At 34.6% G+C, this 12,140-nt stretch overlaps 1 protein-coding gene across 1 annotated transcript in view; it reads left to right on the top strand.

Moving 5' to 3' along the window:
• Window positions 1-12,140, top strand: part of RSBN1L (round spermatid basic protein 1 like) — a 67,129-nt gene that overhangs the window by 26,987 nt on the left and 28,002 nt on the right. Inside the window, exon 2 of the mRNA XM_027123808.1 lies at window positions 4,695-4,811. Coding sequence (XP_026979609.1) covers window positions 4,695-4,811 — 117 coding nt within the window. The remainder of the gene's footprint in view (window positions 1-4,694; window positions 4,812-12,140) is intronic.

The raw sequence follows: 12,140 nt of genomic DNA, 5'->3' as shown, positions 1-12,140 counted from the left end.
TGCTTAATAGAAATGTATTGGGTGAGTGAAATACATGTTACATTGATGCATATGTGGCATATACTGCTAAATCATAAGTTGACCATATGTTTGAAAATCCCATTTATATTTTGTTTGAAATTACTTTCATCAGCTTTCTTTTTTATATCTTAACTTCTACGTATAAGGTATGTCTTTAGCCCATGTGTGTTTTTCCACATATATAATTTAAAGTATGTTGTGAGTTGATAATGACTTATTTATTCCTTCTCTTTCCCTCCATTCTTAGATTCCTTTTGCATCTTTAAATTCAAATCATATCACGGGTCTCTTAGCATCTGTGTTCCGTCTGTCCCCTATCCCCCTTTGTATTTTCAAATAAAAAGTGTCCTTATGTTAAATTGGGCTTTTCAAAACAGATAATTTGTTGTTCTTATGGTGGAATAATTCTCACTTTTATTCTAAGAATTGTGATGGGAAGATGAGCTAGAAATTCTTTCCAAGCCTTAGATTAAATCATGAAGGATAAAACGGTACAAATTCATGGTCATGAAAAGAAGTAAAAACTAAGAATGACACTTGTTAAAGAACAATGTATAACTGTAAACTTGATGCCAGGGAGTCTTTTCCTTGTGAAAAGACCTCGAAGTGGCTTTTATAAATATGAATGCATGACAGTGTGGTAGCAGCAGACTTGAGGTTTTATAGACAGTGAGGTTCTGACTTGTTATGGCCCCAACTAGAGAGCATGCGTGCCACAAACTACAGAGCCTATGCGCTCTCGAGCTCCGGTGCCATAACTAGAGAGAGAAAACCCTTCAGGCCACAACTAGAGAGAAACCCACGTGCCGCAACTAAGACCCGACGCAGCCAAAAAATATAAAGTCTTTATTTAAAAAAAAGATAAAGAAATGCTTTTCTACTATGTATATATAGACTGATTTGTTTTTGCTTCCTTTGCTTTGAAGGTTTTGGGTGTAGTATAGGGTAGGAGGTAAATGCAGTTATGTTGTCAGTCACTCTTATAGTCTTGACTGTGCCACTGTTTTTGTTTCCATAGGTGTTTTTTGTATAATGACTTCACACCTTCAACTTATTTTTACTTGAACTATTTAATACCATACTTAAAGGCATATTTCAAAACCCCTTTTCCTGTATTACAAAACTAATATGCTCCTATTGCAGAAACTTAGAAACTTTTTGCCACTTAAAAGTAATGGCTTACAAAAAGAAATGAAATTGAGTTATTTGTAGTGAGGGGGATGGACCTAGAGTCTGTCCTACAGAGTGAAGTAAGTCAGAAAGAGAAAAACAAATACTGTATGCTAACACATATATATGGCATCTAAAAAAAAAAAAGGTTCTGAAGAACCTAGAGGCAGGACAGGAATAAAGACGCAGACATAGAGAATGGACTTGAGGACACGGGGACGGGGAAGGATAAGCTGGGACGAAGTGAGAGAGTGGCATTGACATATATACATTACCAAATGTAAAATAGATAGCTAGTGGGAAGCAGCCGCATAGCACAGAGAGATCAGCTCTGTGCTTTGTGACCACCTAGAGGGGTGGGATAGGGAGGGTGGGAGGGAGATGCAAGAGGGAGGGTATATGGGGATATATGTATATGTATAGCTGATTCACTTTGTTATACAGCAGAAACTAACATACCATTGTAAAGCAATTATACTCCAATAAAGATGTTAAAAAAATAAAAGTAATGGCTTTTAATGATTTGCAGTATTATCTTTCAGTCTGTTTTCTGAATGTGTATATTAATCATAAATTTTAAAAAATTGTGATGTGTAGAGGCAGGAGGTATATATGAGAAATCTCTGTCTTCTGTTCCATTTTGCTGGGAACCTAAAACTACTCTAAAAAATAAAGTCTATAATGTCTATAAATAAGTATATTTATAAATAAAGTCTATAAAAATTGGGTCATATTATATTATAGTTTTATTTCCTGAGAAACTAGTTTAATTTTATTCTGAAAAAAATTTGTTTTGTGACTGTGATGGTTTATAGTGTATCATATTCTTTATATATGTTATTAAAATTCTATAGTTATTTTAATCTGTGGGGTTGGAAGTCAGGATCGTGGTTACCCTTAGCAGTGCTGCATAATAAAGACTGGAAGGGGGTACCTGAGATGGGTTCCGGGTGCTGTTCATTTTTGTGAAAAGTGAACTGTATACTTACGTGCTTTTTTCTGTATGTATATTATACTTTAATAAACTTTTAAAAGTTTAATAATTATTGAAATAATACTTTTAGGTTAATAAGATTAATAGGGAAAAGAAATGCTGAGACATTTCAGATGACTCTTTTCTTCAGTTGTGGTTAATAATATATAACTAGTTCATTTAAAAACGTGTAGTTACTTAGGCAATATTAACTTATATATGTGTCTGAGCTCCAGCTATTTGTACTGACATTTTATGGCTGGATGACAGCCTATGACATGTTTTCAAGGACTTTAAAACAGCAAAAAGTAAGAGTAGTGAGCCAATCTGAAGTGTGAGAACAGCTTAATCTATTCTAGAATTTTAGAATAAGTTGTATATGAACATATGAGGACTTTATCTAGCTTTTTCATCTCTGTGTCCCTAACTTTTTCTTATACTCAGCAATGTGTATTTGTTAAGTCAGTGAATCCCTGTTTTAGTTTGCTCAGCCATCAACTGTCCTCTCATCTGCTTTGAGTATTATCACTTTAAAAAAAGCACTTTGTCAGTTTGATAGGTGAAAATATCTTGTTTGAATTTGTGTTTTTTAAATTAATAAGTTTTAAAATGTTTATTAAATACATAGATTTAACTTTTTTGAGAATTATCTAGTTAAGTAGTTTGGAGAGTCGTTCAGTACGGTAGCCCCTAGACTCGTGGCTTTTTTTTTTTTTTAATTAATTAATTAATTTAGTTTTTGGCTGCTTTGGGCCTTTGTTGCTGCATGCGGGCTTTCTCTAGTTGTAGCGAGCGGGGGCTGCTCTTCGTTGTGGTGTGCGGGTTTCTCATTGCGGTGGCTTCTCTTGTTGTGGAGCATGGGCTCTAGGCGAGCGGGCTTCAGTAGTTGTGGCACGTGGGCTCAGTAGTTGTGGCTTGCCAGCTCTAGAGCGCAGGCTCAGTAGTTGTGGCGCATGGGCTTAGTTGATCCGCGGCATGTGGGATCTTCCCGGATCAGGGCTCGAACCCATGTCTCCTGCATTGGCAGGTGGATTCTTAACCACTGTGCCACCAGGGAAGTCCTCATGTGGCTTTTGAACAGTTAAAGTTGAGCTACTTTGAATTGAAATGTGCCATAAGTGTAAAATATAGACTGGAATTTGAAATCTTATTATGAAAAAAGGAATGTAAAATATCTCAGTAAGTTTTTAGTATTGGTTCCATGTTGAAATGATGTTTTAGATATATTGGCTAAATAAAATATTATTAAAATTAATTTCACTAGTTTTGTTTTGTTTCTAATGTGACTACTAGAAAATTTAGATTTACGTATGTGGTAACCATTATATTTCTGTTTGCAGAGCTGATCAAGACAGTAATCTAAACATTAGGTGACTAGGACCTGAACTTAGGGTAGTATTTATAGAAAGAGAAGTAAGGAGGGATTTTAAGAAATTATGCAATTGGCATATATGTTATATAATCTTGGGTGTTACATTACAGGCTTTTTGCAGTTTTGTGTGTTTCCATCATAGCTTTGTAACCAGTAGTAAGCTTTTTGAAGACAAGGATTTTATCACTATTTTAAAATTCTCCTCTGCATTTCGTCTTTTGCTGGGTGCATAGGAGCTTGATTGAACAACAATAATTAAAAGGACATCGAGGGCTTCCCTGGTGGCGGAGTGGTTGAGAGTCCGCCTGCCGATGCAGGGGACATGGGTTCGTGCCCAGGTCCGGGAAGATCCCACATGCCACGGAGCGGCTAGGCCCGTGAGCCATGGCCGCTGAGCCTGCGCGTCCGGAGCCTGTGCTCCGCAACGGGAGAGGCCACAACAGTGAAAGGCCCGCGTACCGCAACAAAAAAACAAAAAAAAAGAACATCGAATAATTTTATATACACAAAGTTTGAATTTTTAGAATGCAGGTCAATGATTCTTAGAGTTCCTATACCCTTTATTTTAATATCATAATATCACCAGTTAGCCATGTCAGTCATATCTTTTTTAAAAGGTGCAAGTATAAGGGAACTAACATCTAGTCTTATATATATACCAGGCTCTGGGTAGTCATTTTATATCTTTCTTCATTTAGTCCTTGTAGTAACCCATGAGAAAGATATCAACCATTATTTTACATATTAGAATATTGAGAATGACTATTTTTTCCAGTGTTATGTTAACCAACCCAGATATGCCCAGCTTCAAAATTAGCCCCTTTTCCGTTGTAGTTTACTCTCTCGATTAAAGTTAGCCGCTTACTTTAAGTGATTTGAAGTTAGTTTGTTGTTGTATTGGACATGAAGTATGTGAAGAATAATCTTTAGAATAAAATGTGTAGTGATAAATTTTGATAGTTTATGATGTATTATATATTCCGGTGTTCAATATATGAAAGGAAATTTATAAATAACTAAAACCTTAGAGAAAGAAAAAAAAGCATGTTTGTTTTTCATTCTAATTTTCTTGGTGTGTTGTAATTCTAGAAATTTCACTGTAGTTCATGAAAAAAATAAAATTTTAAAATAGTTTTAAATATTTATTTTGTCTTTTAGATAAAATCAAAGACAAAATTAAAGAAAGGGATAAAGAAAAGGAAAGAGAAAAAAAGAAGCATAAAATAATGAGTGAGATCAAGAAAGAAAATGGAGAAGTAAAGATTTTGCTGAAAAGTAAGTTTATATTAAGTGATTTCAGTTGTACTGTGTTACATTGTTCAGTATATATGTATTGGCTTAGTGATTAAAGTAAGAAATGTTATTTGGTGCTGAATTTTGCTGGGAATAAACATTTGTGGTCAGACTATGAAAGGTAAATATAATAGTGGGGTTTTCTAATCTGTGTAGTAATATGTCTTTAGTATATTTATTTAGTGAGTTATTAGAAAGTACTAAAGGTAATTATAAGGTTCCTTAAATTATTTGAAAATAGGCTCTCTAACTCTGTGTTTATATTACTAGTCTTTATCCATATTTAGATAATCTAAAATAAAAGGCTAAAGAAATTTTTAGCATGATAGTTATGGTGGAGGAAGAGATCTTACCAATATTTGATGATAATCACCATAGCATAGTCTGGGATTTAGAGGGAGCATTTTACTCTGAGCTAAATAAGAAGGTGTTGTTTTACTGTTTGTTTCTTGCATGCTTAAGAATATCCTCTTTTTGTTTCCTGTTTTTTCTCATTACAACTATTTTTAGTTGTTGTTTATACATAGGGGTGGATGGTGAGGTAATAATATAAATCCTGTCAATAAATCTGAACTTTTCCAGAGAGAATTTGTGATAGAAGGATAGTTTTAAATTCACTCAGATAGCAAGGTAAGAAGAATCAGTGGCATTTGGTTGCTAGATAGCTAGCAAATTCATTTGCTGCCTCATCAAGTTAACAATTTGTGGATCAGAACACGTTGACTTTGATTAATTTCATATTGAATTTATGTGTGGATAAGCCTTTCTATCTGCATAAGGGAGAAAAGGCCATAGCACTGTAGGTGCAATGAAATTACTGGTTAATTTATATTATTTAAGGTAAACAGTATTAGATTCTATAATTTCATTTCATTCTTTGTCATGTTTCCAGATGTTCTTTGGTGGCACTTTGTCTAAGCTCTATTTTCTACTTGTCAGAACTTTATTTTCTATAAAATTCTTTTGACCTTGAAGAAACATGTCAGAGCTTAAGTTGATGGCTACTTGGTGAATGCTCATGGTCCTTCTGTTCTATTTTTTTGCCAGTGTGTTTTATCTATGTTGTCTAAATAGACTGTAAGCCTTTGAGGCAGGAGTTGAATATAATCACACTAGTGCTCTACAGCAGCTAATGATTAACACTTGAAATGTTTTCTTACCTTTACCCTCTTGGTTTAGTCAAATAGTCATTTTTTATTGGTTTAGTCATATAGTCATTTTGTTATCCGTTTGTACAGTGATGTAAATTCCTGTCACTTGGTTGAATGTTAGATTCCTAACATACGATTAATGTGAAGTATGTGAACGTAGAAATTACGTGTGCAATCAGAATTTTAAATAGCCTGAAAAGTGGAGATTTTCCAGTAATATACAGTGGTAACCTTGACTTTGAAGTAAATGAAAACTTTAAGAGGTATTTTAAACCGAGCTAAACTAAAACCTAGTGATGATAGAGGGGAAAAAAAGAGATAGATTTGGAAATAAATTGGTGACCTCTGGGATGACCATAGGAAAATCTATTTATTGTAAAATGGAGGTAAATAATAATTTAATTACTGTCTTACAGGGTTGCAGAGATTAAATGAGGAAAAGTAAGGGAGAAGTGCCAAGTACAGTTGTCTAGCCCTCAGGTATTCAATAAGTAGCTATGAATGTTACTTATAAACACATGAAAGATTAACTCTTGTGATTAAAAACAATGACAAAACTATCTCCCCTCCTAGTGGTTAGTATATAGATAATTAAATGAATAAAAACATGATTAATTTGAGAAATTGTGCCTGTCCCATGGTAAGCACTGAGTAAGTGTAAGCTATTGTTACCATCCGGCAAAAACAATTTGTTCTGCTTGTGTGGCCGGCCATTTCCCAAGTGAGCCTTATGATCAGGGAAAGGCATCCTTTGTTACTGGTGTCCTGGAGCAACAAGAGAATCAGTTAAGTGGGGGCAGTAAGTATCCTATTATTTACTACTTTATGTCCCTTTTTCTTTTATGGCTTTCAACTTTTATTCTCTCCTTAAAATTTTCTCCTTCTGATAATGCTAACAATTGCAAGCTATGGCAGACGCAGGCATTGATTGATTGGTGATGACACTTGAATATCTGACAGTAGATGCTAACTCTCACTCCATGGGACTTGCCTGGTGGCCCAGTGGTTAAGAGTCTGTGCTTCCATTGCAGGGGGCACGGTTTGATCCTAGTCCAGGAACTAAGGTCCCGCATGCTGCGGGGCACGGCCAAAAAAAAAAAGAAATTTTTTTTTAAAAGGGGGAAAAAAATAAAGTAACTAACTGTTAACTCCACACCAGTCTTATTTCTTCCACATTTTCATTAAAAACTGTGTTATGACTAGAAATATGTACATGATTATATACATGCCAGAAATGTTTTATTGATGCAGAAATCTTGTAAATGTTTTTCACTGATAAAATAGGAGTTTGCTTTATTAGAAACAGTTTAAAGGAACAAATAAATTTGAAACATAAGCTTATTTAGCTCATCCTTTTATATCTAATGTCTACCAACTACTTTTTCTGAGTACACTTATGTGTTTCAGCCGTTTTATGTTGTTTATTGATAAGGTGTGAGAACATGGATGTTATGATTATAGTATTCTTGAGAGTAAATTTTATCATTATAGCATATCAGTGAAGCTTGCTGACGAGCAGGTAGAAAGGGGATGAAAAGAAGCCAGTGTTCAAGGTTATTGGTAGTGTACTAAAGGTCACAGGTAGGTAATTCATGACAGGAGGAGCGAAGATGTTGCTGTGTCAAAAAAGGAAAGTCATTCCCCAAAGACCAAAGGTTGAAAATAGCTAAGCTAATTACTGCTTTCTGTGTATGATAATGGAATTATATATATATATATATATATATATATATATATATATATATATATTACTTCCCATATTAGATATGAAATCATATCCAGTATCTCTGGGCAACCTTTATTTTTCCTTTATTAACACTAAAAATATACTAAGGTTAGGAGTGGAAATTAATTCCAGTGATTTTGTGATTTTTAAAGATTTTTTAAAAATAATTTGCCATTAACAACGCATGCTGTTTTTTTAATCTGTGTGTGGTTTTTTTCTGTCTCTGTATGAGTTCTTCTTTCTTCTGATTGTGTGTGTGTCTCCATTTCTCTCTGTGTCAGATTCTCTCTTTGGCTATCTGTGCATGTGTGTGTCTGCTTGGTGTGTGTGTGTGTATGTGTGTGTTTGAGGTCCACTATGCATATGTGTGTGGCTCTTTGTGGGGAGGGTCTCCCATCAACCTTATACTTTTATACTTTTTGAGGGTCCATATTACTTAGCAATTCTTTCCGTTATAGGTATTTACCAGGATCCTTTAAAAAAAAAACACTGTAGTTCTGATTTATTGGGCTCTGTTTGAAGAATTATGAATTTAGAGTAAATATGTACTTTAAATACCTTTTAGTATAAGAGAAAAACATTAGCATTCAAAATGATCTTATCTCCTTAAGTATTTAAAAATTTCCTACATATGTATCTGTTGCATTTCATGTATCATTCCAAGACATTAAATGAGTGAGAGATTGTATAAAACTTTAAAAAAAATTACCTAGTAAAGGCTAGTGCCTTGATTTGATTTAAATGTAAAGAATGCATTTTACCTGTACCCACTGAGGGGGGATCCCCAAGACTACCCCCAGGTTTGATGATTTGCTGGGAGAATTCACAAGACTCAGCATAAATTTGTACTCATGGCTGTGATTTATTATAGTGGAGTATATAAAGTAAAATTAGTAAGGAGAAAAGGCAACATGTGGCAATTTCTGGAGGAAGCTAGGCACAAGCTTCCAAGAGTCCTCTCCTAGTGGAGTCACAAAGGATGCACTTAATTCTTCCAGCAGTGAATTGTGATAAAATATGTGAAATGTTGTCTACCAGGGAAGCTCATTAGAAACTCAATAGTCAGGGTGTCTACTGGGAGCTGGTCACATAGGCACCCCCTGTGTAGCATGTAGCAAAATTCCAGAAGGAAAACAGGTGTTCAGTGTAAACCATATTGTTTGCACAAACAGTTCAGGTACACTGAGCCACTCTTATCAAGGAATGGTAGTAACCTTCCCAAAATACAAGTTCTCAGATACCAGCCAGAGGCCACCCTTGCAAGCAGGCCTAAGGATAGCAGTCTCAGATGTGTTATGTTTAAGTCTTTTCTGCACACTGTGCTCACTTTAGTGTTTAATTACAGAGTAGTTTATCATGGAAGTTTAATTACTTGATGCTCAATATAATAGTCTCTTGACTAATTTCTTATTAGTTTGTATTTTCCAGTTTCTATTATACTACTACTGTTTTCATCCATCCTTGTGACTAAGAAATAGACAAACTGTTGTACCTATTTTATTTTAAAGTAACATGACTGGATATTTACTATTTTAACTTTAAAATATGTGTTAGTTGTAAATATAATAGGATATTAAGCTTATTTTTTCATTCAAATGAAATTCTGCTTATTTTGGCAAACCATTTAATTTGTACAATTTTACATGTATTTCCAGTTTAGTTATTAATTATACCTAAGCCCGTTAAACTTTAAGTCCTGTTTTTTAATACACTACTGTCTTTTTTGCTTGACTCATTTGGATTTTACTTACATATATTGAATATAAACCTCTTTTTTCTTTCATTTTGATTAACTCCCAGTTTTTTTTTTTTTTTTTTTTTGCGGTACGCGGGCCTCTTACTGCTGTGGCGTCTCCCGTTGCGGAGCACAGGCTCCAGACGCGCAGGCTCAGTGGCCATGGCTCACGGGCCCTGCCGCTCCGCGGCATGTGGGATCTTCCCGAACCGGGGCACGAACCTGCGTCCCCTGTATCGGCAGGCGGACTCTCAACCACTGCGCCACCAGGGAAGCCCTTAACTTTTTATTATTAATTTTTTCCTAAGATTTTAACCTGAATCTGATGTTTTGATAGTTTATACCTGGGTAGCAAGTATGAATTTGTTAATATATTTTAAAACTACTTACATATAGACTCGAGAAAATTAATACTGTATAAAGTGTTGCATTTTATGACTTTGCAAACCTGCATAATCAATAATGTTGACAGATTTTTAGTTTTGCTTTTCATAATGATACCAATTTGGTCTCCATTGCATACTTAGGAATTTTTAGAAGAGATAGTTTATTATTAACATTAAACTTTGTTTTTTCAAGAATTGCTATGAACTTGAGAGAATATTTATGGTTGTTGTTTCAGGGTTAGGATTTAGTGATAGTATTCATATGGTGAAAAACTGACTGAATGGGAGACAAGGGAAAAAACCTATGAACTTCAGGTAGTCTGTTGGTGAGAGAAATCTTTGCATTCATGGAGTCATTAAATGTTCATCTGTAGCAGTGTACTAGATGCCAGGAGGGATTTGATGATTGGTAAAAAAAAGTGTTTCACTCTGAATTCATCAAAGTTACTTGTTTCACTCATACAGTATCCTGAAGGACATATATTATACAGGCATCCTATGAATGAAAAAATAATAACTTTATATGACCATATTCATAGATATAGAATATATAATAACATGAGCTTAGAGTGAAGTGATTTCAGTTCCAACTACAAAGATGAGGGAAAACAAAATGAAGAAGATGATGTAAGACTAGTCTTTAAAGGATGGGTAAGAAAGAGTTCAGTAGTAAGTACTAGGCAGGGCAAGGATATTTTAGGGAAAGAAAATGCCTTTGCCAGTAGTAGGAAGATAAAGTAGGACTAGGTATGTTTCATAAGAAGTTGTAAGTAGTGCAGATTGGACCAGAGCATGGCGTACTTGAGGGCATTGACTCTGGATTCCAGACTGAAGAGGTTGTATTTGAGAACGCTTGAAAGCAGTTGAGTCAAGGGATGAACATGATCAAAGCAATATATAAAGCGTATAGAATGATTAATATGGCTCCCGCATTAAGGATGAGAGATAGTCATGAGGCTTTTAGACCAAAAATTAAGGCAGTAGTATCATGGAAGTAAAAAATAATCAAGGATGAGTTGGGTAATTACATAAAACATTGGAGAGATCAGGAAGAGCGATTTGAGAGAATATCATTGGATTTGATATATGAACATTCTGGGAAAGTAAATTTGAGTAGACTGGAAGCAGACCCAGAATTTAGGGGATAAGAATGGTCAGTTAATAAAGGAAAGGCACTGGGCATTGCAGTTTTTTATAAGAAGTTTGATGGTCAAAAGAAGAGGATAGAGAACTTTAAGCAAGGGTTTTGGAGTTGATGGGATGGACTTATTTTGGGGAAGTAGGCAGGACATCTCATTCACCAGAGACAGAAAAGAATAATAGAGATATGTGAGGATGGAAGAATTTGGCTAAAGAAGCAGGTTGAGAAAACTTAATTCATGACAGGTTATCTATAAAAGTGAAATAACAGATGGAAACAGTGAATGCCTTCTTTCCTCAACTGTTATCTTAATGGCTTTTTTCATATTATCTTAGGAAGCATAATATTTTCTCGTGAGGATGTTTACTCTTTTCTATTTTTCTTATCGTATAGAAATAAGTATACTGTGATAATGTTGTATTTATATATGTACACTTAAATTCTATAGCTGTATAGCCTCTGTGGATTAATCTTTTATTCTTTGGATTTCTGAATTACTGAGCCCGGGGTCTACTTGCCTTTGGCTACAGAAACTCATTAATATATGAACTTACTATGACCCATGTCTTTTTCTTTCTTTCTTTCCTTTTTTAAATTTCTCTCTTTACCAGTACATGGATATCATTTGTACTTAGGACATGATAAATGATTCTAATTTTGTCATGTCTTATGGTACCTTGTTAGGTCTTCACTGGAAACTTTGTAGGCTCTAGTAGATCTAACATAGCCCATTTTGGATGAAAGAGTACTTTACCAAGGAGGACACATGGTAAAAAGCTAAGGAATTGCTATGTTTGTTGCTGATACACTATGCAAGTATTTTTCTCCTTTTATGATTTGTAAGTCTTGACACCTATATGCAATTTTTAAGAATTTAAAGTAAAAATGATATGTATTGATGGAAAACATCTGCAGGGCGTTGTTCATATTGACTTTTGTTCATCTTTCCATTTCTGACTTTCTGTATTTAGAATTTGAAGATTATGGTTTCTAAAGCATTTGTTTCGTTACTTCAGTAAATACTGATTGAGCATCTGCTACATGTCAGAATGGTACCATGCACTCTAGGCATAACTTTTTCTTAAGCCTTCCTCTGTGTGTGTGTGCCTGTGTGTGTGGAGAGAGAGGGAAAGAACCTGACTAAATTGTGATTGTCAATACTGTGTAAAACA

This window comes from Aethalodelphis obliquidens, unplaced genomic scaffold (assembly GCF_003676395.1).
Source record: "Aethalodelphis obliquidens isolate GAN/ISIS:26980383/991018 unplaced genomic scaffold, ASM367639v1 scaffold27, whole genome shotgun sequence".
In the NCBI taxonomy this organism is placed as follows: Eukaryota; Metazoa; Chordata; class Mammalia; order Artiodactyla; family Delphinidae; genus Aethalodelphis; species Aethalodelphis obliquidens.
The sequence above is the reverse complement of the archived record's forward strand: the minus strand, read 5'-3'. Positions and strand labels throughout refer to the sequence as shown.